This window comes from Hippocampus bargibanti, linkage group LG14, assembly GCF_051943395.1.
Source record: "Hippocampus bargibanti isolate YZ-2025 linkage group LG14, ASM5194339v1, whole genome shotgun sequence".
Taxonomy (NCBI): domain Eukaryota; kingdom Metazoa; phylum Chordata; class Actinopteri; order Syngnathiformes; family Syngnathidae; genus Hippocampus; species Hippocampus bargibanti.
The window spans coordinates 4,544,928-4,571,100 of record NC_142747.1 but is presented as its reverse complement, the minus strand read 5'-3'; the positions used below and the strand labels follow the sequence as shown (position 1 = coordinate 4,571,100).

Here is a 26,173-nt window from a genome sequence, read left to right as displayed (position 1 = left end):
TGCCGCCTCCTCTCTATGGGTGTGTCTTCGTCTTTCGAGGGAAGTGGAATTGCGACACTCTTTCAAGTTCCGGCACGAGAGGAGCCAAGCTGGAATGGAAAAGTAGGATGCGGGACATCTTTTTAAGGAGAAAAAGCAAAGGTGAGTTTATGCTTTATGACACGGATTATTGAAATTGCTTGTTGAGTCACTTCCCTCGGTCTGCTATTGGATTTCGTCACATGGTTACTTACCCCTTGTTTCTTTATTGATCATACCTCTGAGGTCACGTCCTAAAGACAGAAGGCGTAACGGCTGCATACGGTTGCCAAAACTGAGGTAGCAAACTCTTTCACACCCTGAACTCTGAAGTAGAAGTACAGAAATGTGCGTCAAATACATGAATAGAAGAAACCCGAGTAGAAAAAGTGACCGAAGTTTAGATTGATGAGCAGACAGTTTGTCTGAGAAGAAGATCACATTAAGTCCGTCTCACCCATTTTTAAGTCTGAGGTAGCATTGGCTTGACTTTTGTGCTCTCAAAAAAACGGCAGAAACCAGTAAATAGGAAATACTGTATGTGCACTCATTTAAAGGACAACCGACACCCCGGACAAGTTCAGAATCAGAATCATCCTTATTGCCAAGCATGTAGAACACACAAGGAATTTGTTTCCGGTAGAACACGCTACACTAGTATCCTCATCAAAAAATTGCAAAGAGGCACTATACAGTTCTATTTGGGTTACTGTTTAAAGAGTTAATGGCTTGGGGGAAGAAGCGGTTTAAATGTCTGCTGGATTTGGTGCGCATGGATCGGTCGCGCCTGCCTGAGGGGAGTGGCTGGAAAAGGTGGTGGGCAGGGTGCGGAGGGTCCATTAGGATTTTCCGCGCCCAAGTTGCGTCCAGAATTTGTAAAATCACTTCAAATGACTTCTACTGAGTGCATTTTACAAAGATTCCACCCCATATAGCTATACTTTACGTTTTAAGACTCGCGCTGAATATTCATGGAGTCTTGTTTTCGAGTTGATGACGATGCCTGACATCACGTCACGTCTGGAACGCCCCTGACCATGAAAGCGACACACAATGCATTTTTGAGTACTTTTTTTCATCTGAAAACACTGTGTTGCTTGCGAAATTAGAAGGAAAACGACATAAATAACGCAATGATGAATCATTGTGTGTCGCAGCCAATTGCGGTAACACGCATAAAGGTGTAAGTTTACACACATTCCCAGCAGACAAATCAGCCCATTTCCAACGGAGCTTGTGCGCCATCTTGTGCATTTTCTGGGCGCTACATTGGAGTCTAGACCACTCGAATTGAGACGGAAGGACTTCTTTAATCGATTGCAAACATTTATGCTTTCCTCTTCAGAACTATTTGAATCACGTTCATAACTGGATGAGTCAAGAAAGCATCTTCTCCGAATCTCAACTCTCTGAAGCTATTGTTTTGATTCTGGAGCAAGGCAGTTTGTGAAGGAGTATCCTGGCGTGACGTCACGAACAAGAGGGCGGGACTTTCTGAATCTGCCCAGTTCCAAGCTCATTTTGTGGCAGTTTTGGGACACTTTAAGTCATTTTTATTGCTGTTTTGCATTTGACTAAAAATATCAGCCTGCGTGTTTTGGGTATTTTAGATGCTATAAAATGTTTTTCTGATGTCAGTTAGGAAACAAAAAATGGTGTCGGTTGTCCTTTAAGTATTTGATGAAAGAAAGGTACTGTTTAATACGAACACTTTATATTTGCGCTCCATGTACGGTGAAGAAGTACATCGACGGCCCCCTGGGCCACTACGTGGTCAACGTGACATCGGCCGCCAGGCTTTGCAGCAAAGCCCTGTGCAAGAAGAACGGGCGCTGCGTGCGCAAGAGCCTAGACTCGGGCGCCTACCTGCACCTCAACAGCCGACGCTTCAGCGTGGTCTCCGGCTCACAGTTTTTTTTATGAAACATTTTTGCACAGTTAAAGTATACACCCCAGTCTTGGATTGGATTGGATTTGCCTTTATTAGACTTGCAGTGGAGAAATTTACATTTCACAGCAGCAAAGTTATGAAAGAAATGAAAGTAGAAAAACAAAACACAGGAGCTGCTGGAAAGGCAGCTACTCTCGCGGCGCAGTCTTGAAGTCAAAAGAACCAAAAAAAACTACATAACAAATAACATGACAACACAAAGACACAGAGAGACATTCATTCTTAAGCACTTTCTGTACCCTCTTTGTTACATAAAGCAGTTCCAGATGAAAGAGGAGAGGATCAAAGCGTCTCTTCACCAGTGGATCAGGGACATCATGGTGGAATGTGCACGTCGACTACAAGCTAAATGTTGAAAGCAAACACGCAGCTGTAGCATCCATTGACGAAAAGAGATTGTCTCACATCTCCTGTGCCCCATAAATCAGCTTCAATTCCATCCCGCGACAGTTCCATATACGCATCGGCTCGCTGCGCTGACGCTCCTTCCTTCTTATCGCGGGCTCCTCAAGCCATTTATCCATCCAGCCGCAGACAGTCCAACAGCACCGACCTTCCACTGAACAAAGCGGGGCTGTGAAGATGCTGCCCATTACAGGCGCAAAAAAGCACAATGGCCCCAGAGCTGACATCTTCTGACATTTTTTTATTATTCTTAGAATATCTTGTTTTTTTATCTTTTCGCCCCCCCAACCTTGTTTCAAATTGCCTCTGTGGACTGCAAATATCCCCATTGTGGGACGATTAAAGGCTTTCTGATTCTGACGATATGTTTACATTACCGTCTTGATATTTTTTTTGTACTTAATATACTTACAGCTGGTAGGAGGTAAATGCGGCGGTGGTTCATGCCAAATAGCCAATATGTTGCTATGAATCTCTTATGAAAAATAATGACGACAATACTGGAAAAAATTGCATTCGATTCACTTTTTTTTCTGCAACATTTTATGGCTCTCTTACACATACGTTGTTTGTCTGTGTCATGTTTCTCGCTAAAATATTAATTGAACTGAGAAGAGTGCTCCCATTAGTTATTTTTAAGTTAAATATGGAAATGAGTTGGAAGAAAAGTATACTTTTAGTTCTAAATGTCGGCAGGTGGGGGCAGTATATTAATATAAAATTAAATTAAATGCAATTAATTTTTTAGGGGGGGGGGGGGGGTGTTTGCAAGTGTATTTGCATCTGTGTTTGTTGTTGTTGTTGTTTTCGTTCCATATTTTTTTTTTTTTGCATCACCTTTCATGAAAATTTGATTGATGGGATTTTGGGCTTGTACAGCTGTTGCACGAAACCCATTGGATGGCAATTTAACAACAACTTGGGATCACTCCCTCATGAATCACAAAAATGGAGTTAGCCCACTGAAGCTCTTTGTGGTCCTTCTGTCTTCGATTTCCACAACCCATCTCAAAATGAATTGGATAATAATTGAAGGACTTGTTGTTCTTGACTGCTGATTTCAAATCTTGTCATTGATGGCATGACATGATGCTAAACCAATCATTCACAATCATGAACTGCAACTACAATATTGTCTGTGAAGACACAATTTTCATTCAATATTACAAATACTGTAGTGTAAAGTACCATCCTATTTGTAAAATCCACATATTTTCCAGTGTATAAGATGCACCAAAAGCCTTAATTTTCTTCAAAAGATGAACCTGTGCCTTATACGCAGGCGCACCTTATGTGTGAAGTAATATTGAGCCACAACAGTTCTCGCAACTACTGTCAGCAGCCACCCGACTCCATTTCCCCCAGTAGAAGTAGTGCATAACCCCAGCCTCTACTGTAGCGCCTTATGTGGAGTGCCTTATACTTGGAAAACTTATTTATATACAGTAATAACTCAGTTTACAAACTTAATTGGTTCCCAGAAAGTGTAAGGCGAAAAGTTCGTCTTCCAAACATTTATTTTCCATGAGAAACCATTAAAATGAGAATAATCCATTCCCAGGTCCCCATAAACCAGACATGGGCAAACTACAACCCGCGGGCCAGATACGGCCAATTAGGCTTTTTAATCCGGCCCGCCAAATTTGCTCAAATTATAGTAAAGACAGTGTCTGAAACTCATGACAAAAAGTTAGCGGACAACAGGGCAGATAACTGTAAAGTTGCCTGCCCCATTTTTCACAACTTCAAGCACAATGAGACAACTAATCACATTAAAAAAATTGCCACAAAGTATAAAGTTTTTTTATAATCAAGAATGTACCTACTACAAATGCTACCTTGCTTAATTTACAGTAAATGTGCATGGCTGTAGATATTGCTGCAGTAGTCGATTGTCATTGTGGTGCACAATGCAACATTTGCATTGCTTTATGAGCAACTAAGCCCCTTTCATAAGTCTCACGTACACTTTACAGTCACGGTTTAATGTAAATTTACGTTTTGTAGCGTCACATATGTTGTTAGCTTCTTTTGAATCTTTCTTCTGGGCTCAGGTTCTGTGCATCTATTTTGGAAAATGACATGCAATTGCACGACTTTATAACGCTTGCGAAAGTCCGGAAGAAAAAAGCAGGCTTCTGATTGGCTGCCGTGCCGAGTATGCAAATTTCAACTGCAGGTAGCCTATGTCTGTGTGCTCGGCGACGGTACACGTGTATTGTTTGCGCGTGAAGGCGAGGGCGTCAGTGGAGAGTTTGTTGAGCGCGCGGTCAGGACAAACCATCTATGATTTTGCGGAATTTAACAATTTAAAAGTTGGTATTATTGAGCTTGAATATTTCGTTGGTATCATTGAGCTTGAATATTTCGTTGTGTAATAATATGTTTTGAATGTTGAAAGTGATTCCATTTTTCAATAAATGTTGATTTCTTTAACTTTGCCCCTTCAATGAAAACTTATTAAAAACAGACGCAATCTTGATAAATCACAGTGCATGTTATTTTAATCTATTTCAATTTCCTCCTCCAAGTATCTGCGAAATAGTATGTAAACGCTTTGGTACAAAAACTAGTTTGTCAGCCAAGACTATTTGCTCACGAATTTAATGTTTGTTAGGCGAAATGTTTGTGAGCTAAAGCGTTCGTAACCTGAGGTATCACAGTATTATAATGTGATTTTTTTTTTTCATTCATTGAAGGTGCGCCTTATAGTCCGGTCGGCCTTATATATGGCAAAAATTTGAAAATCCACAATTCATTTGGGGTGCACCTTGTACTCCGGTGCGCCTCATACACTGGAAAATAGGGTACCATTACGCTTAGTATAAAGTACTACTAGAATGAAATATTAACCCGATTATTCAGCTAGCCAACTATATGATATCATTGTGTGTGACTTTGAAGTCATAAATCTATGGTAACACCCCCACCGCTACCCACGCCCTTTTATTCCCTTAGAAAGAATGCATCACTCTTCCTGTCACTGAGGGCACACCTGTTGCACCCAAGTCAGATGAAAACCATCAGCCCGGTGCTGCTGCTGACGGGCTTCTTGTCAGGTGGCATGTGCAGCTGAGAACACCAGAACGTCGCAGCTGAATTCCAATCAAGATGGAAGCTGGTGATCCCCCGCCGCCACCTCCTCCCCCGCCGCCTTTAATGCCTCCGCCTCCACCCCCGCCCCCACCACCGCCCCCACCACCGCCGGGCCCCGGCCAGGGCGGCTTGAATCTGGAGCGTCGGCGCTCCAGGATGCGCAACTTCAACTGGGAGACCATCCCCAAGCACTCCGTGATGGGCAAACGCAACATCTGGACGGAGGATCCGACAGACGGCGACTACGAGCTGGACACGGAACATATGGAGGAGCTGTTCAGTCATAAACGGGCCCAGCGACAGAATCAGCAGCAGCAACGGCTGGCCACTCTGGGTCACCACGGCCCCAAGGCCTTGCTGGGTGCTGCCTCTGTTGCGGAAGTGGTGAGTGCACAAAGAACAGCATGGGTTTTCCCCCCGTTACTGTTTTTAGGACACTTATCTACTTGTAACTGTGTTTTATCATTGCATTTCTTGATGTTTTTTTTGTGAATGGACTTTCACAGTCTATATATACAGTATTGCTACCTTGACTGTTATCCTGCGATTGGAAAGTGTCCTTGAGAATTTTGAAAGGCACTTAAAAAGCAACATTATTATTATTATTATTATTTTATTATTATTATTATTATGTTTATTATTTTATTAATAATAATTATTTATACTTATTAGCAATTATTAATTATAATGTATTATTAATTATCAGTATTTATTAATTATTAATTACTAGTTATTAATTGTGGTGTATGGGGTGTATAGGAGAGGTAGTACCTTTGAGGGAGATACGGTCGCAGCTGTATTGCTGATGCTTTATAGCTGGTTGATCCCTAACTGGTCCTCACCATCACCCAGCTCTTGTCTATGGCTCCAAGTAGCAGAGGTTCTGCGGCCACACCACGGCAAACTGCTTCGACCGGCAGGCTAAACTAGACAAGGGTAACCAGGGCGGCTCCGGAACTCCTGGTGAAGAGCTTGGAGAGGAGATAGGCACCACCAAGTTTAATTGCCTACTGAAATGTCATGATGTACAAACAGTCAGGATCACTCATGCCGGATCGGCCGAGGCCCGGAAAAACAACGACCGTGCTACCCACGAAGACCGAGAGCGCTGGAGATCTCTGACTGCCCAGACGTCCATCATGGCACTCCTACGGCCTTCTAGGCCATGGGATGAAGTGAAGTGAAATTATTAATTATAAGTATTAATTATTAATTAATAATTAATTTTTAATTATTAATTGTTGTTATCAATTATCATTAATTGGTCTTTATAATTATTATTTATTATCATTATTATTATTATTATTATTATTATTATTATTATTATTATTATTATTATTGTTATTGTTGTTATTATTAGTAATTATTATTAATTATTAATTCTAATTTGTTGTTATTAATTATCATTGATTATTAGAAAAGACCCCACCAGAGGCTCGTGTTCAGCCGAAGAAGACACAAAAAATTACAGTCGAGGAGAAGGAGATCATTGAGAAACACGAACGAGGTGTGCGTTTGTGGCGTCACAGGTGCGCACCGCCTGCTTTCATGTGAATCTCAGCCTGACACATTTCCCACGCTGTGCATCACTTCCCTGAGAGTAACTTTCTACTACCATTCTACAAATAAAGAGCCCAGTACCGATATGCTAAGCACACATAGGCGTTATTTACTCAATGCTTTCACGTGACTAATGACACCGACCTTGTCACGTGCTAGTTGATAGCTAGGGTGGGACCGCCACTCCCGACCTCCGCCAGCTGATATCAATCCCCTAATCACCCATACTGGGAAATTTCAACGAGTCACTGTCACCTCACCAGTGAGATTATTACGACGCCTCGCGCCACACCAGTGTCTTGGACTTGCCAGCACAAGAGTTTGCTTCGCCTGAGGTGATTGTTAGCCGTGATCGTGTAAGTTTGTTGCTTTCCGGGATCGCGGGTTTCTTTGACCCCTGCGTGCCATTTTATTTTGCCTAGCTTGATAGGCTGGACGGATCGTCCCCGCCCACCTTCTTTTGTCGGGTCCATGGAATCATCGGACTCGCGCCTTTTGTTGTAATAAAATCTCTGCCAGTACCTACGTCTCTGCCGCCTGCTTAGGGATCCAACCCCTTTTATTAACGTTCCGACGCCCTGTCACGCTCGGAACGTGATATAATTGTGTTCAGCGGATAGAAAAGGCTTGGCATGATGTTACCCTTCGATCCTTGAAAGCAGCATGGAAGAATTTGTGATGTGCAGGCTTTTATTGGACAGTTCCATCCAGAAAAGACTGTGGCTATGAGAATCATCAATGTGATGAATGATAATGTGATGCCTCAGTTTCGTAAGACCTTACAAGTCAGAAAGCAACAGGTGTCAATTAAGAGCCATCAACGACCATCACAAATGTAAATAAAGTGACTTTATTATACAGTGCAGTGTATTTCTTTTATTACAATACAATAGCACATTTATCATACATAGAATAAGGTATGTTGTGTGTAGTTTTAAGGCTTATTTAGTTGAAAATTATATTTTATGGAGACCTGGGAATGGATTATTCTCATTTTAAAGGTTTCCTATGGGAAATTACTTTTTTGTATAGACACTTTTCGCCTTACACTCTGTCTGGGAACCAATTAAGTTTGTAAGCCAACGCCCCACTGTATTATTATTATTATTATTATTATTATTATTATTATTATTATTATCAATATGCAGGCTAAAAAAATGGAATGCAAAACAGTATCATATGTGCGGCCCGGTCCACACAGGGAGACCGGTGCGGGACACGAACCGGTCTCCCTGTGTGGAGATTGCATGTTCTCCCCGGGCCCGCGTGGATTTTCTCTGGGTCCTCCGGTTTCCTCCCACATTACAAAAACATCAAATTGTTCAGGTGTTAGTTTGAGACTGACTGTTGTTTGTCTTTGTGTGCCCTGCGATTGGCTGTCAACCAATTCAGGGTGTCCCCCGCCTAGTGCATGAAGATGGCTGGGATAGGCTCCAGCACCACCCGCAACCAATGTTCCATCTAAGCTGCGAGCGTGCGCAATCGGGCACTGCTCGCACATACTCAGCGCACAAGAATATCTATGCAGCGCACATTTTGCAATGTAACTCAATGAGTGACAGGTGTCCATCCAATAATGCCGTACAGTTCATGTACGCTAGGCAGCCAATCGGAGCAGAACGGCGCAAATGTGCCCTGCCCATACGTGCCGTGATACTGGCGTGAAACTGGTGTGTGGCCACAGCGGACACATTAGTGATGGGAATTCCGGCTCTTTTCAGAGAGACGGTTCTTTTGGCTCGGCTCACTAAAAAGATCCGGCTCCTCAGTTTGTTTCTTTTTTTTTTCCTTTAATTAATTAACTACCAAAAATCACATAAAATTACGCGAAAAACAAATTACTCGGTTGAAAAATACACTATATCAAATAATTTTATTCATATGGGTTGATTTATATGTGCACAGAGAGCATCCACGAACTTTCACTTTCACTGTGGTTACTCAGGTTTGATGATCAGCTGTCACTAATTTGCTTCTCATATTAATAATGCTATCATACCAACTAGTAAAAAATGTAATAATTGAATAATAAAAACAACATAATGTGATAACATTTGTCCATCTGTCTACCCTTACCCCCTCCCCCTCCTCCTTCTCCTCACTGCTGCGTGTGTCTGTAATTCTCCCCTCCCTCCTCTACCATGGATATCGACCAATCACATGCGGCTTTAACCGAAGACTGGGGGCGGGGAGTAGAGGACAAAAAATTGTCGGCTCCTTGTTAGGAACCGGCTCTCTTCGTTCACTTCACAGATCCGGCTCTAAGAACCGGCTCGTTTGCGAACGACACATCACTAGTACACATCTGATGTTTCTCACAGCGGTACTCAATGTGCTCAGGTAGCTTGTGTGTCTGCTCAGACACATGAAAAATTAGAGGGAACGCGATATAGGCGGTCGCCTAGGGCGCCATCTGCTGTAGGGGCGCCGCCACGCCGCCAGTCCCTCTTGGCCTCGAGGGAAAATAATAATTTTCTATGCCCATTGGTGCCCTCACTTAGTGTGTTCTGTCTAGAAAAAATATATATATTAACATTACAAATAAATAAACAGTGACATGTTCCTAAATTATGTATGAGCACGTGACGTGTTGTTATTGGGTGCGGAAGTGCGGATCAGAGGTCAGGTCGGGGCAGGTCACGTGAGAGACGGGATTTGTAATTTGCAATGGAGAAAGGATCAAGAGGAGTTGGATGGTATATTCCATTAAAACCAACAGTTTATACTGCTTCTGTTGTAAGCTCTTCTCACAGAAAACATACAAACTAATCAGTGATGGACTAAATGACTGGAAAAATTGCAGCGACATACTAAAATCTCATGAGAACAGTCCAGATCATTTGAAGCACATGGCCTCATGGAAAGAACTTGAAACTCGTCTTGACAAGGGCCAAACAATAGACAGAGCTGAGATGGCACTAATAGAAGCTGAAAGGAGGAGGTGGCGTGATGTCCTGACCAGGTTGGTGGCCATCATACAGTCATTGGCAGAGCGAAATATTGCTCTCAGGGGAACCACAGACAAACTTCATGAACCAAATAACGGCAACTTCCTGAAAGAAGTAGAACTCATGGCAAAGTTTGATCCTGTATTGAAGCAGCATGTTGCTGATGTGGAAACATGCTTTAGCCATGCATCCTATTTGGGAAAAAATATTCTAAATGAACTCATTGATTGCATTGGTGAAAAGATTGTGGAGGCAATGGTCAAAGAAATTCGACAAAACAAGTACTTCTCAATCATTTTGGATTGCACCCCTGATTTGAGCCATAAAGAGTAACTTTCTGTCATCATTCGACATGTTGCAGTTGAGGACACCCCACAAATAAAATGGTATTTTATGGGGTTCCTTGAGGCAGAGGAGTCCACTGGAGAAAGCCTTTCAACCCTCATTCGCAAGAGACTTGAAGTGCTCAGCATCCCATTTGAAGACTGTAGAGGGCAGTCTTATGATAATGGAGCAAATATGAAAGGGATGAGGAAAGGAGTCCAAGCCAGGCTTCTGGAAAAAAAACCCAAGGGCTTTATTTGTGCCATGCGGAGCACACACGGTGAATCTGGTGGTAGCTGATGCAGCAAAAAGCTCTCCAGATGCCACTTGCTACTTTGGCTACCTGCGGAAGATGTTCACACTGTTTTCGGTCTCTACTCAGCGATGGTCCATTTAAAAAAAACATGTGACCATAACCCTGAAATCCTGGTCAGATACAAGATGGGAGAGTCGAATCAACAGCGTAGAAGCTGTGAGATACCAGGCTGCAGAAGTCAGAAATGCACTTATAGAGGTGAGGGACAACGCCACAGACCCAACAATAAAAATCGAGGCCCAAACTCTAGCTGAAGAGGTTGCATCTTACAGATTCTCAATCTGCACTGTGGTCTGGCATGACATCCTGACTAAGATTCAACATGTCAGCAAATTATTGCAGTCAGTCACAATGCAAATGGATGTTGCAGTTGACCTTCTGAGAAGAACTGAAGCCTCCCTTGTAGCCTACAGAGACAGTGGATTTTCTTCTGCTCAAGTGTGTGCTAAGGAGATGTGTGAGAAGATGAATATAGAGACTGTCCTTAAGCAGAAGAGATTGCGAAAAACAAAGAGACAGTTCTCCTATGAGGTTCCTGACCAGGAAATGAGAGACGCCCTCAAGAAAATGGAAAATTCCTTCTTCAATGTGGTGGTGGATGTCTCCATTGTGTCACTGCGGGAAAGATTTGAGACATTGGGTGAAGTTGAGAAGAAGTATGGCGTACTTGTCAACTTCCCTGACCTGCCCAATGAAGAGCTAAGTCAACAATGTCGAACACTCAGCAACACCCTAAGCTGTGGTGGGCAGTCAGATCTGGACTGGAAGGAACTGGTACAGGAATTGCAGAGTTTTCCAGCCCCGGAAAAAAGCCAAAATGACAACCTTTGAACTTCTCAGCTTCCTACAGGAGAAGAAATTGAAGGAAGTTTACCCCAATATGTGGGTCGCCCTGAGGATTCCTGTCTCCATTCCTGTAACAGTTGCTGCTGCAGAGAGGAGCTTCTCCAAATTGAAGTCATCAAAATGTACCTGAGATCCACCTTGTCTCAGGAGCGTTTAAATGGACTTGCCCTGATGAGTATAAACCGTAAGATGTCTCGGCAGGTGTCATTTGATGACACCATAGATGCCTTTGCTGCCAGGAAGTCCAGACGTGTCAAATTTTAGTCTTTAGTTGAAAGATACACTGAACAAAGTAACTGATGTTACTGTTGAGTTTGTTGTTACTCAAATTAAACTGTTGTGATTGCTCAGTTGGCTGTTGTCATTGAATTGTATTGGGGGCGCCGGGATGTAATCTCGCCGAGGGCACCAAATTGGGTAGAGCCGGCCCTGCCCGCAACCCTAATGAGTAATAAGTGGTACAGATAATGGATGGAAAACAGTATCATTTATACCCCCGTCTGCCCCAATCTTGCAATCATTGCTTTCATTTTTTTCCCCCATGTTTATGTTTACAAGCAGTGAAGTGTTTGAACATGACACATTTTTCAAGGAGCGCGAACGGATTAACAGCGTTTCCATTCATTTCACTGGGCAAAGTTGATTTCAGACACTGATGCCTAAACGATGAAATCAATGTTTTGAGTGCATGGTCCATTTAACCTCGTAGGTCAACCATTTTATACCTGTCTAAATTGTTTTGTCTTCTTTTCCTTAGGTGTCCATTCTCAGTGCCAAACGGAGTATGAACATTGGTATTTTCCTCAAGCAGTTCAGACGGTGAGTCATGACCTTTACGCAACAACAGCACGTGCTGCAACACAACAACGCGACTGCGTCACACTCACATGTTCTGACAGACCCCGTCGAGTTGAGGTGCAAAGCGTGTTGCTCAAAGCTACTGAGCATGCGCTGCACATTCCACACGTTAAGTCGGCCATCAAACACTATCCAGTATTGTGTTGCCTTGATTTCTGAATACCGCTTTTTTTATTTTGAGGAGCAAAAATTTGACTTCAGAGTGAATTTCAAACACTCCACAACAGCAAATTTAACAATATCGGACTACTATCAGTTCACGTGGCAACCTCACAGTGAAAGTGTCTGAGCATTTTTTTGCATATTTTGACCTTAAGAATATGAGTCAGTGGTTTCTATTGATCGAAATTGTTGACAAATTTGAACGAGGAGTACTTGTAGTCAGCTTGGTGAAGACTACGTGCAAATTTGAAGTCTTTGAAGCCAAGGCACCGCTGCACTTTATGTGCTGCTTTCAAACCAGGTTCTTGTTTTCCAAAAGTGTGCTTGGATTGGGCTTTATTAGTCTCACAGTGGAGAAATTTACATTTCACATCAGCAAAGTTATGAAAGTTAGAGGAAAGGAAAGAAAGAAGTTGAAAACCAAAATACATGAGCTGCTGGAAAGGCAGCCACTCTCACGGCGCCATCTTGAAGTCAAAAGAACAAAAAAACTAAATACCAAATACTATGATGACACAAAGACAGGCATTCAATCTTAAGCACTTTCTGCAGCGCTTTGGTGCATGAAGCAGTTCTAGATGAAAGAGTAGAGGATCAAAGCGTCTTTCGCCAGTGGATCAAGGACGTCATGGTGCAATGTGCATGTCTGCTACAAGCTAAATGTTGAAAGCAAACACAAAGCTGTAGCATCCATGGACAAAAAGAAATTGTCTCACATCTCCCGTGCCACGTAAATCCACTTCACTTCCAAGCTGCAACCGTTCCATATACACATCGGCGCTGCGCTAACGCTCCTTTCTTCTCATCGTGGGCTCCTCAAGCCATGCATCCTTCCAGTCGGAAACTGTCCAACAGCACCTTTCCCCCGAACAAAGCGCGGGGTGTGAACATGGTGCCCATTACAGGCGCAAAATTGCCCCAGACATGTCCACCGATGACAGTCACATGGCACTTGCGATGACAGTCAAATGGCACTTACATTCCTCCTAATCAAAAACAGTGCTGGCATATTCGTTCTGACGAAAAGGCGCAACCGCTCAGCACAGTCTCCTCCTTGATGAATGTCGTGGCCAAAAACAATCCGTATCTGTTACACATGACGCACAACAACACAAAGTGTCAAAAGAAAACACAAAAACAAAAAAAAAAAACAAAAAAAAGCAAGGCTCGGGCGCCATCTTGGACTTTTTGCCAAGGCCCACTGGTGCAACGGCAACTTTGAGGTGTCCAACAATAATAAAAATGGATGTTGTACATGACCACTGGACGCTTCAATCCACAGGCCTGTCATGGACATGATTGGAGAAATCCAGGCGGGACACGGCCTTGGTTTTGGTCCTGGGAAACTGAGGGAGCTGCGTAAACTACTGCCAGATAATGACGAGGTACCTGTACCGGCTTCTCTCACGTTAACACATACACCGTTGCCAAAGCACTAAAAAATACTTTGTTAACCATTAATAACAGGACACAGACAAATTCCTCTGATCAAAGTACATTGCAAAAATATTTGCCTTCATGAAGACTTTGGAAATGGCTCATTGCTGTCTCCATTAACAAATAAAATGAAGAGAGAAAATTCTTGAAATAAACAAAAAACCTTAAATGTTACAAAAAATGGTTTTTATCTACGCGCCGTGTGATTTTTGTAGAAAGAGTTGGTGTAAATTTATCGACAGTTCTTAAGACTCATGACACTGTTGGATGCAGCGAATACCTCAAGACTTTTGGGCATTGTTCTGATATTGTTGGCACTAAATTTGGAGCTAAGAAACTAAACTAACACCATGCTACCCTTATTAATGGTTTGTAAATGTTTTATTAATGTGACCCAAGTACAAGAGTGATGCTACTGGGAGAAGAGATCAAGAAGGTGGAGGATTTTAACTGTCCAGAGCAATGGAGAATGTGGAAAAGAGGTGAAGAAGCATGTCCATGTAGGCTAGAACGGCTGGAGAAAAATATCATGTGAGACCAGCCATGATGTTTGGACTGGAAACAGTGCCACTGAAGAAAAGACAGGAAGCAGCTGGAGGTAGCAGAGATGAAGATGTTGAGGTTTTCTTTGGGACTGACCAGGTTGGATAGGATCAGGAACGAGTATATCAGAGGGACAACTCATATTAGAGACTTTGGGGAGAAAGTCAGAGAAGCCAGACTTAGATTGGATTGGATTGGATTTGTCTATATTAGTCTCGCAGTGGAGAAATTTACATTTCACAGCAGCAAAGTAATGAAAGAAATGAAAGTAGAAAAGCAAAACACAGGAGCTGCTGGAAAGGCAGCCACTCTCGCGGCGCCGTCCAGATCCGCCACACTAACTGAATGTTTTTTTTTCGCAGGTCAAAGAGCTGCTTAAATTTAACGGCGACCAAACAGCCCTCCCAGATGCCGACCTCTTCATGCTGATGCTGATCCACATTCCTGAGTGAGAACCCCTGCTGCATTCATGTCCTCCATGTTGTTACCGATTAACAGGATTAAGGTTTACTACTGAAGCATTTTGTGTTTGTGTTTATCAGGTATGAGGAGCGTTTGAGTTGCTTGGTCCTGAAGGAGGAGTTTTTCCCCTCCATGGCCGAAATGAGAAACTTCATTGGCATATTGAAAGCAGCTGGAAATGGTGCTCGACTTTTGCTTTTTTTTTTTTCTCCCGATAATTCTTTATGCAAACAGAGCAAAAATTTCTCTTGTTTGTTTTCTCAGAGCTTTTGGATTCCGACAGTCTGCACTCAGTCATTCGTCTGGTTTTGAAGACGGGGAATTACATGAATGCTGTGAGTGAGTTAGCCCATGGGTGTGGCCACGTGATTGGTGGTGTAAGGGCGTGTGTCGGCTTGTTTGGACAACAGGGCGGATACGCCGGTAGCGCAGTCGGCTTCCGGATGGCATCGCTGCTGAAGTTGGCGGACACCAAAGCAAACAAGCCCGGGATGAATCTGATGCACTATGTTGTGATGGCAAGTGGACCGCGTCGCTTTCATCAAGTCTCCAAACGCTTTTTGTATGTCTCTCAAAATTCTTTCCTAATGTCATTCCAACGGTCTCCTCCAGCAAGCTCAGAACATTGACGTGGAGCTACTTGGGTTTCCCAACCAACTAGAGCACATTAAAGCCGCTGCAAGGTAAACACCCATTTGACTTCCTGGAAAGCGACCACATTGCGCAACACGACAGGTCCACGTGGGTGTTAGCAGAAAGGCCGTGTCAGCTCTGTACCAGTGGGAAAGCCGGAGCTCTATTTCATCCATCCATTTTTTGGATCTGCTTCTCCTCACAGGGGTCGCGGGGGCACCGGAACCTATTCCAACTATCATTGGGTAGTATGGGGGGGACACCCAGAACTGGTCCCCAGCCAATCATAAGGCACACATAGACGAATAACCATTTGTGCCAACTATCATGCCTACATACTGTCAGAATTTGCAAGGTGGTGATGTTGGTGGACCCCCAAAAGGCAGGCAAGAGGGAGGAGTAGGATGTATTTGACAAATTGTATTAAATAAAGACGACAGGAACAAAATCTCAAACAACAAAGTACTTATCACAAAAAGGTCCAAAGTAGAAAACAAAACCATAGGTAAAACATGACTAGACGAAATAAACTGACAAGGTGAAACAAACAATGACTCGACACTGACACTGAATGGTCGTGCCGGGAGTCCTTTTAACTGCCACCGATTAAAACGAGCAACACATGTGCAGCTGCAGGCGGGGCCCTAAAGTCCACCCATTGGGCGCAAACTGAAACGTGACACAAACAGTTTACAGAGTTCCATTACCTTGTTTTTGAAGCCTGGGAACGGAGCTGAGGACCCATAGAAAAGTCACACATAAACAAAGAAAACATGCAAAACGAACCCTGCACCTCCACAGAGACACATTTTTTAATTTCTTTATTTGTAGTGCTTATTCAGTTTGTTTCCTCGCGAAACAAAAGTTGCCCCTTCCTTCACGGAAAGTTTGGACATTCAATTGGCAATTTCTGTGTATCGTCGTGACGCACACTGATAAGTTGCAAAGTCCATTTTTTTGTGGTGTTGCTCTTGTCACTGTAAATTTGGACTCTCTTCTTCCCAGTTACAAATGTATCCCTCCACCTTTTTCTCTTCAGAATCCGCCAAAGTGACCTCGAGGCCGAGTTTGATCGACAACTCCAAAAGGTGAACGATGCCAAAGTGAACAGTTTGAAGCAGGAAGACCTTAAGGTTCAAATGGAGGATTTCCTCAAGGTCCGAAGGGGCTCCGTTGGAAACATTGCTTAACCTTTACTTGGGCGGGACTAAGTGCTGTTTCCTGGATCAGGATGCGGAGATCTGCCTGGATGAAGTAGAACAGGACCTTCGGGAGCTCCAGTCAACCAATGATTCAGTGGCGGCGTACTTCTGCGAAGACCCCAGCAAGTTCCGACTGGAGGAGTGTTGCTCAATCTTCGACTCATTTTGCGACAAGTTTCTACGAGCAATGCAGGTTAAGCCCGTGTTCTGATCCCTTCCAAAAAGTCTCAAGTCAACACTTGATTCCTGAACACGCCTGCGTACATTCTCGAGTCATTCTGACGCGCAAAAGCTGAATTGAGGCAAGTGTACTGTTTTGGGTTCTTGAAGGACTTTGTGCCAGTAGAGTTTTTCTGTGCTACAAAAAAACACAGCGTAACATAGTATCATGTACTCCAAATAGCTGAAGCCTCTTTGACAACAGGTCTTCACCACCAAGCAGAGTCTAGTTGCCTCGATGCAATTTCCCGATTGATCCGTCACTCTCTGCCGTTTTCCTGCAGGAGAACACGGCCCGGGAAGTGGCAGAGGTGAAACGGCGACACAGGAATCGTCTTCAAAGCGCCGCCAAGCGCAGATCCACAGCGACCTGCTCGGTCAGAGACAAAGAAATGGAGGGGATCGCTTTGGAGTCCATCCTGCAAAACTTCCTGAGCAACCGACTCCAGAGGAGAAGATCAGGACGACCCTCGTCGGTACACGGCAGCCCGATGAGTGCTAGTCCCCAAACGGGAAGCCTTTCGGAGATCAGCTCTCAACCGACCCTCCCCGAGCTGAAACGCGCCGGCTCTTTAAAGGCGAGTGCAAAAGCGGAGAAAGAGTGGAGTTCAGCTGTAGAACTTAGTGGAACTTCCCGCCAGCAAGAGAAAACCTCGAACGAGGACACAAATTGTGGGTCTGAAAAGGCAAAGGGAGAGGACACGCTTTGTACAGTTCAGGACTCGAGCAGTCAGACTCCAATTGTTTCCTCATCAGCTCGAACGTTGTCCACCACCCCGGACGTCGACCAAGACGATATCCAGGACAATAACGAGGAAGAGGCTCAAAAACTACGCGAAGCCTCGAAGAAGGTTTTGCTCTACCACAGCAACCAAGGCAGTGTCTCCTCCACCGAATTTTCTTTTGAAAACCCCAAAACGCCCAAGACGACAGGCACCCTGACCCGCCAGCGGACCTTTGACATGGAGACCGACCGGTATCCGGGAGACCCGACAAATGAGGATCTGGTCAGATTCCTGCTCAGCTCTCCGCCTTCCTCAAAATGTAACATCCCCCATCGACACACACTATCTGTGAAAGTCAAGAAGGACAAGGTTGAGAAGGAAGAGGACGGCGACTTGTGTGCTACCATCCCAGAGGCCAGAGACATGCGCCAGAAGACTGCATGCAAGTCCAAAAAAGTGTTTCACTTTCCTGATTTACCTCAAAAACCAGACTCTAGATCCATCGAAACAGGGCTTAGCCTGGCACCGCTCCTCGGTCAGGATGAAAATGGTCAAAATGTTCCACTGGAGAGTTCGAGGAGCAAGTCTGAATCTCCCGGTCTGTTTTATGGCATTTTCAAGCATCTCAACGCTATTGGGAGACCGGAGACGAACAAGGAAACATCCCCGCAATGTCTTGGTACGGGTGTGTAACATGTCTTTCTCAACCTTTCTAGAGCCAAGGGAGACACCGCCATATCAAAAAGTCACTCAAAGGATATCATCCGAAGTAATGATGATCTTGTCTCAGTTTATATAATAATAACAATAATACATTTGATTTCTAAGCGCCTTTCAAAACTCTCAATGTCACTTTACAAACACAGGATCAGTTTTTTCTGTGGGTAAGCAGCAGCAGCCACACGCCCCAGCGTTCACTCAACCCGGAATAACTCAAATAGATAGAAAGCTAGCCACCCAGCTAATAGATAGCCAGCCAGATAGCTAGCTCGGTAGATAGCTAATAGATAGACAGCCAGATAGCTAGATACATAGCTAATTGACAAAAAATAGATAGCTATCTCGGTAGCCAGCTAGATAGCGAGCTAGATAGCCAGCTAGATAGCTAGAAAGCTAGCATACACATGATGTAATGAGAACCATTCAACTACAGGTAACATCCGATTTACGACCGGCTCGACTTATGATCACCCGTACTTACGTCTAGCTAAATGGCTAGTTGGCTATTAGCTGTCTATTAGCTACCTAACATCAACCGTGTGATGGCATCAGAGGGGGGGAGTCTATCTATTTGAATTACTTAGGGTTGAGTGATTGCTGGCGTGTGTGGCTGCTGCTGCGCACCCATACAAAAACTGTGACTGTAAAATGACCTTGAGAGATTTGAAAGGCGCTTAACGGACAACTGACATCACTTTTTTTTTTTTAACTGACATCAGAAAAACTTTTATAGCATCTAAGATACCCAAAACATGCAGTAGGATATTTTTATTCAAATGTTAAACACCAATAAAAATGACTTAAAGTGTCCAAAATCTGCAAGAAATTGAGCTGCGAATTGGACATTTTCCGAAAGTCTCGCTCCCAGTTCGTGACGTCACGCCAAGACGTCTTGCATTGCTGAAGAATCAAAACAATGGCTGCAGATTCGGAGAATATCCTTTCTTGTTACACATCCAGTTATGAATATGATTCAAATAGTTCTGAAGAGGAAAGCATACATGTTTGCAATCGATTAAAGAAGTTGTTCCCTGTCATTTTGAGGCAACATTGAGGGGAAATTTCTCACCGAAAAAGAGGCACAAAATGGCGACCTCCTGTGGCCACCTCCGTTTCCACAGGCTGATAAATTCCTCATATGGAGCTTGGAAGCCCTCTTCTGGCGGCTTTTGCGTGCAGACCAAACAAGTACAGCAAAATACATTGACGTGATGGAAGGACCGCTACAATGCGTCTTCAAATTCTTGTTTCTCTTCTTGGTTCGGTGTTCAACGAAGTTCTGTGATAAAAATATCAGTGACGACGATAGATGGTGTTAAACATGGAATCACAAAGAGAAGTGAAGAGATCCCGCTCCGACTAAACGTACACAGAAGCGATGTTTACTAATCGATAAGCATGAACCTTAGACTGAAATCTGTAGTAATACGCTTGATAATGCCATAAACTAATGTGCTAAGTAAACATGCATAATATGTTTACTCTAAGCATCAGTCTTTTTTTCAGTCTTTTTTTGGTAATGGGCGTTCCTTTAGTGACGTCACGTACGGACTCGTCACCAACTCAAAAACAATACTTCCTGAATATTCAGCGCGAGTCTTAAAATGTAAAATATAGCTACATGCGGTGGAATCTTATTGAAACTGTATTGAAGTACGCTCAGTAGAAGTCATTTGAAGCCATTTTACAAATTATGGACACAACTTGTCCAGAGACGTCGGTTGTCCTTTAAAAATCAAATGTATTATTATTATACTATTACAACCATGACCTCTTCTTCTTTTCCTTTCGGCTCTTCCCCTCAGGGGTCGCCACAGCGAATCAATGTCCTCCATCTATCCCGGTTTTGTGCATCCTCTTCTGTCACACCAGGTACCTTCATGTCCTCTTTGACCACATCCATAAAGCTCCTCTTTGGTCTTCCTCTCGGTCTCCTGCCTGGCAGTTCAAGACTCAGCATCCTTCTCCCGATATAGTCACTCTCTCTCCTCTGGACATGTCCAAACCATCTCAGTCTGGCCTCTCTGACTTTCTCTCCAAAGCCTCTAATATGAGTTGTCCCTCTCATGTACTCATTCCTGATCCTATCCAACCTGGTCACTCCCAAAGAAAACCTCAACATCTTCAGCTCTGCTACCTCCAGCTCTGCTTCCTGTCCTTTCTTCAGTGGCACTGTCTCCAGTCCAAACATCATGGCTGGTCTCACCGCGGTTTTATACACTTTTCCTTTCATGCTAGCTGAAACCCTTCTATCACACATCACACCTGACATTTTTCTCCAGCCGCTCCAGCCTGCCTGGACACGCTTCTTCACCTCTTTTCCACACTCTCCATTGCTCTGGACAGTTACCCCAATTACTTAAAATCCTCCACCTTCTTTATCTCTTCTCCCTGTAGCATCACTCTTGCACTTGGATCCCTCTCATTCACACACATATATTCCGTCTTGCTGCGACTGATCTTCATTCCTCTCCTTTCCAGGGCATATCTCCACATCTCTAGTTTCTCCACCACCTGTTCCCTGTTCTCGCTACAGATCACAATGTCATCTGCAAACATCATGGTCCAAGGAGATTCTTGTCTAACATCGTCTGTCAGCCTGTCCATCACCATAGCAAACAAGAAGGGGCTCAGAGCTGACCCCTGGTGGTGTCCCACCTCCACCTTGAATTCCTCAGTCATACCGACAGCACACCTCACAGCACAGTCATGGTACATGTCTTGCACCGCTCTGACATACTTTTCCGTCACTCCAGACTTCCTCATGCAATACCACAGCTCTTCTCTGGGCACCCTGTCATACGCTTTCTCCAGATCTACAAAGACACAATACAATTCCTTCTGACCTTCTCTGTACTTCTCTATCAGCATTCTTAAAGCAAACACTGCATCTGTCGTACTCTTTTTTGGCATGAAGCCATACTGCTGCTCACAAATGTTCACTTCTGCTCTTAGTCTAGCTTCAACTACTCTTTCATTGTATGGCTCATCAACTTTATTCCTCTGTAATTAGTACAACTCTGCATATCTCCTTTGTTCTTAAAAATGGGCACGAGTACACTTCGTTTCCATTCTTCAGGCATCTGTTCACCATCTAAGATCTTGTTAAATAACCCAGTCTGGAACACCACCACCACCTCTCCAAGACACTTCCATACCTCGATTGTTAAATCATCAGGCCCAAGTGCCTTTCCCCCCTTCATCCTCTTCAGCGCCCTCCTCACTTCATCCTTGCTAATGCTTGCTACGTCTTGGTCCCCAACAGTCACGACCACGACCTTCAGACCCTATTTTTAAAATTTGAATTCTACGCCTGGCACCGCAACGCGCTAGCAAGCCGGCAACACATACAACAATTTTGGCCAGCCCGCCAGCATCCCATTCTCACACAGCAATCAATCGTGTGATGGCACCAGAGGGGGGGGGGGGGGGGTTGCCCACAGTTGTTACACTGTTCTCATAAAAGTATGTTAATACCTTAATGGTTTTGTTGTGTTGATGTTTGATATGGACTTAAAAATATCAGCATATTTTATATGTACTGTACGTTGTACTGACCTGGCCCACAAACAAATTAATGTGGTCCCTGAGCCAAAAGGTTTGCCCACCCATGCTTTGTTACTGCATCAGAGATCCGCTCCGAGACCCTTCCTGTTTGCAACAGGAAGCAGATTATGTGACCTTTGAACATGACATTGTGATCTGCACTGGGTGCGTGGAATAGTTGGACAAAAATTGAGAAAGGCGGAGTCACGGACAAAAGTGGACTTAGGGGGGTTAGTGAAGCTGGGGATGAAGAGATGTAGATCAGAAGAGGTCTAGGAAAGTGTCAGATGGGTCATGTGATAGAATATCCTCAGTTCGGGTGACAGGGACTAGAGCTACTTTTTAGCAGTGAATCGGTTGGATTGCATTACAAATACGAATAAGATCATCGGAGGGACAGCCACGGTTGGACGTTTTAGAGCAGGTGTGTCAAAGTCATTTTTTGCCGCGGGCCACAGTGAAGCTATGATTTCCTTTCAAGGGTCGTTATACATTTGGGGAAGCCATTAGAATATTTTATCCCCTACACATATTACATATAGAGCGCACAACAAATTAATTAATAACTTGTTGTCAAATCTGAAGTTAAGAACAATGACTGTTATTATGGGTTACATCCAAAAATATGAAATGTTGGTTAGGATTTTAGCAAGCATCATGGAATTTGTTTGATTTGCTTTCGCGGGCAGAAAAAATGATGTGGCGGGCCGGATTTGGCCCCTGAGCCTTGACCTTGACACCTGTGTTTTCGAGACAAAGTCAAATAGACCAGATTTGGAATTGTTCAGAGAGAGAGAGAACGTTTATTAGCAGAAGGATGATGAGGACGGAACTGCGAGAAAGAAAGAGAGAGAGAACGATACAGAGTGAGCGAAGGCCATGCAGTGACGACCCCGAACGGGACGAGCCCAAAGAAAACTGGAATACACAAGGGGTGAGTCTACCTTGAGTCCGTGCTGGTTTATTTGTGTCTTTTGTAAATATAAACACAGGGTTGCAGGGTTTGTATTATTTGAAATGTCAAATAAAAAGTAAAATACACATTGGGCTCGTCAGAACCTTCCCTGACGTGCCCGGTGAGCTTTTTTTGTACCACTAGATGGCGGCATGCTGCAGTCAGACGAGAAGTCATGTTCAACCAAAACCTTGTAATTTCATGCATGTGGGTCTGTTTTGGTGTCAAGACATGAGTAGCTTTACAAAATTTAGTAACTTGGACCCTCATTCCCACATTCCATATTAGGTATTTTTTTCACTTGCAGTCTTCATATTGTCCTCCAGTGATGTCAACGGGTGAGTTTTTGATTTCACACAATCTCGCCTTTGTTTTTTTTTTCGTGTAGGGTTTGTGGGGGGCGTCGTTTCGGGGTGGGGGCCGGGGCTTAAATGGGTCATTGTTACAAAAGCGGGCTTCCACTTTGTGGCATGTGAGCGCGCTGCGCGAGCGCTGCAACATTGTTGGACTCACCAAATAAACAAACACCTGGCAGTTAGCGAACATGGCAGCTTTTTGCTGCCCCACAACTCTTGCCAGTCAGTTGTCTCATGGCATAGGCGGGACAGATTTGGTGATTCGATCAATTACGGAAATTAACGGCAAATCAGTTTTTTCCCCAGAAGAAATAATCTCAGTGTCCTTGTAATAATAATAATAATAATAATAATAATATTTTTTTTGTTGTTCTTGTTAATACTACTACTACTAATAATAATAATAATAATACATTTTATTTCAAGCGCCTTTCAAAGCTCTCAAGGACACTTTACCTTCACCGACAAGCATAGATACAATAATAAATAAAATACTATTATAAATAGAATACAATAAATAAAATACAATTATAAATAGAAACAAGAGATAGAGCTACACAGAAAATGCAATTTTAAATAGGTGGGTTTTGAGATGGGATTTGAAGGTGGGAAGAGAATTGATGTTACGAATGTTGGGAGGAAGTGAGTTCCAGAGTTTGGGGGCAGAGCAGCTGAAAGCTCTGTCCCCCATCGGGCTGAGATGGGCAGGGGTGGGGGGGGGGGGGGTGGCACACAGAGGTGAAGGGAGGAAGAGGATCTGAGGGAACGAGGGAATAGAAATTTGAAGAAGGTCAGATAGTTTTGGGGAGCAAGGTTATGGATAGTTTTAAATGTATAAAGAATAATTTTAAAGTTGATCTATATTTGACGGGGAGCCAGTGGAGCTCTTTTCACTCCCGTTGATGTGGTGAAAGGATGAGGTTCTGGGGGTGATCCGGGCTGAAGAATTCTGGACTACTTGAAGTTTGTGGAGAAGTTTCTGACGGACACCAAGGAGAAGTGAACTTGTAAACATTCTCTTAAACATTTGGTGGTCTGGGGCGGCCCGGTAGTCGAGTGGTTAGCACACCGGCTTCACAGTGCAGAGGTCGCCGGTTCGCGTCCCGGTCCGGCCTCCCTGTGTGGAGTTTGCATGTTCTTCCTGGACCCACGTGGGTTTTCTCCGGGTCCTACGGTTTCCTCCCACACTCCAAAAACATGCATGGCAGGCAGATTGACCACTCCAAATTGTCCCTGGGTGTGAGTGTGAGAGTTACTGTTGTACGTCTTTGTGTGCCCTGCGATTGGCTGGCAACCAATTCAGGGTGTCCCCTGCCTCGTGCCCGAAGACAGCTGAGATAGGCTCCAGCAACCCCCGTGACCCTAATGAGGAATAAGCGGTACGGAAAATGCGATGAGAGATGAGATTTGGTGCTCTTTCACGAGGGACTCTATACTTAATTCCTTGACGATCACATCACAATTACAGAACCCATCGCCATGATACACAAAAAGACTGGAACAAACACAAACTATCACGTACATCATCTCAGTGACAGTAACACTAACTATTGGATTGGATTGGATTGGCCTTTATTAGTCTCGCAGTGGAGAAATTTACATTTCACAGCAGCAAAGTGATCAAAGGAAATATTATATTTATATAGCAGCAATATATATATAAATATATATATATATATATATATATATATATATATATATATATAAATACATTTGCCAGAGATGATGCTGAAACGAATGTTTTCATGCTTGTTCATTGTTCTAGATAAACGTTGCCAGTTAAACTAATCAAAAGATGCAAAAGTGATGGTGTTTGATTTGAGGCAAATTTTAAATCGGATTGGTTGATAACACGCCAGTTTTGCTCATGTAGTGGAAGTAAGGTGGACCGGTTCCAAACTTCCTGCAGAGATTAGCTTGACGTGGGAGCAAAGAAACGTTGAAATGCCAGTGGACAAAAAGGAACAAGACGGAGAAGTCTGTCTGGACCGATTCGCTCTGTCCCTCCAGGTCCCTTGTAAGCAGTTTCGACTGTCGTTTATTTATTGAGCTACCTGAATGATTCCGCACATTTTTACACCAAAAGCCACCATATTGAAGTTATCGGGACAGGATTGATTGATTTTGTCAAGGAATAATTGAGTGTATATCATTAGTGTATCAGGCGTTGTCTCTGATGTCAGGATTGTGCCCAATTTGAAAAGAAAAAAACATTGGCAAATGTCACCTTCACTAAATGTACTTGAAGCGCCACGGGGGGCGGCCATGTTGTAGGTGCTCTTGTGTGGAGGCAGTCTCCATGGCAACGCGGCCTTGCAGTATGAGAAGCAGGAGATGACTCTGTGGACGCTCCACCCTCTTCCAACAAAAAAACAGCTGCCTTTACAGCGCAGCGTTACGCAGCACATCCTGATCAAAGTTCTGAGCGTGATCAGTTATGTTTCCTTTTTCCTTTTCTTTTTTTTATTGTTGAACATAATTGAACTGAAAGGAATCGTGCCATTTTGAAATGTTTTTAATGAATTATTTAGTCAGGCATCGAGTGGCAGGGACCCCCACCCCCGACCTATGGACAATTCTCGTTTTTTTTTATTTAATCTCCACTCCCTCTGGTAATCCTCGGCCTAAATTGTAATAAACGCCATCCTTTGTCCTTTTAAGGTGGACTGGCTGGGTGGAATCTTAAGCAAGCCAACCCCCCAGCCTCCCCCCTCTTTTTTGCATCACATGCACTCCTCTTGCGGTGTGTCTCCCTGATTGGGATCCTCGATCCACCACCCCGTGCCATTGACTCACTTGGCTCCGCCCACAAGATGCCGGACCAATACGGCCTACACGCCACTCCCATCACCTCCTCCTCTTTCCTTCATCTCCTTTCCCCTTAACCCCCG

General features: G+C 43.8%; 1 protein-coding gene across 6 annotated transcripts; it reads left to right on the top strand.

Annotated features, from left to right (window-relative positions):
* The first annotated feature begins 5,480 nt into the window (after positions 1 to 5,480).
* On the top strand, positions 5,481 to 26,170 carry LOC148888049 (uncharacterized). 6 transcript variants are annotated; one of them, XR_016117156.1, is made up of 13 exons: positions 5,481 to 5,854; positions 12,222 to 12,283; positions 13,767 to 13,869; positions 14,827 to 14,912; positions 15,007 to 15,107; positions 15,191 to 15,261; positions 15,337 to 15,444; positions 15,539 to 15,609; positions 16,599 to 16,716; positions 16,790 to 16,954; positions 17,265 to 18,384; positions 20,231 to 22,905; positions 25,944 to 26,076. XR_016117156.1 is itself a non-coding variant. In XM_089013692.1 (13 exons), exons 3-13 carry the CDS (start codon positions 12,249 to 12,251, stop codon positions 20,665 to 20,667), a joined length of 2,415 nt encoding a protein of 804 aa, XP_088869818.1. In that variant the 5' UTR covers positions 6,203 to 6,645; positions 6,888 to 6,999; positions 12,222 to 12,248; the 3' UTR covers positions 20,668 to 23,012. The 6 variants fall into 6 exon arrangements, 5 of the variants coding, with proteins under 5 accessions (XP_088869817.1, XP_088869816.1, XP_088869820.1 ...); XM_089013692.1 differs by lacking the exons at positions 5,481 to 5,854; positions 25,944 to 26,076 and adding exons at positions 6,203 to 6,645; positions 6,888 to 6,999 and having other exon boundaries at positions 20,231 to 23,012; XM_089013691.1 differs by lacking the exon at positions 20,231 to 22,905 and having other exon boundaries at positions 25,944 to 26,170.
* Positions 26,171 to 26,173: the final 3 nt, after the last annotated feature.

Excerpts from the sequence above, each read along its gene's own strand:
- LOC148888049 (XM_089013690.1), top strand. The coding sequence starts at position 5,486 with ATGGAAGCTGGTGATCCCCCGCCGCCACCTCCTCCCCCGCCGCCTTTA. Across the intron at positions 5,855-12,221 it reads CTGCCTCTGTTGCGGAAGTG|GTGTCCATTCTCAGTGCCAA; the intron begins GTGAGTGCACAA and ends TCTTTTCCTTAG. Across the intron at positions 15,610-16,598 it reads CACATTAAAGCCGCTGCAAG|AATCCGCCAAAGTGACCTCG; the intron begins GTAAACACCCAT and ends TTTTCTCTTCAG.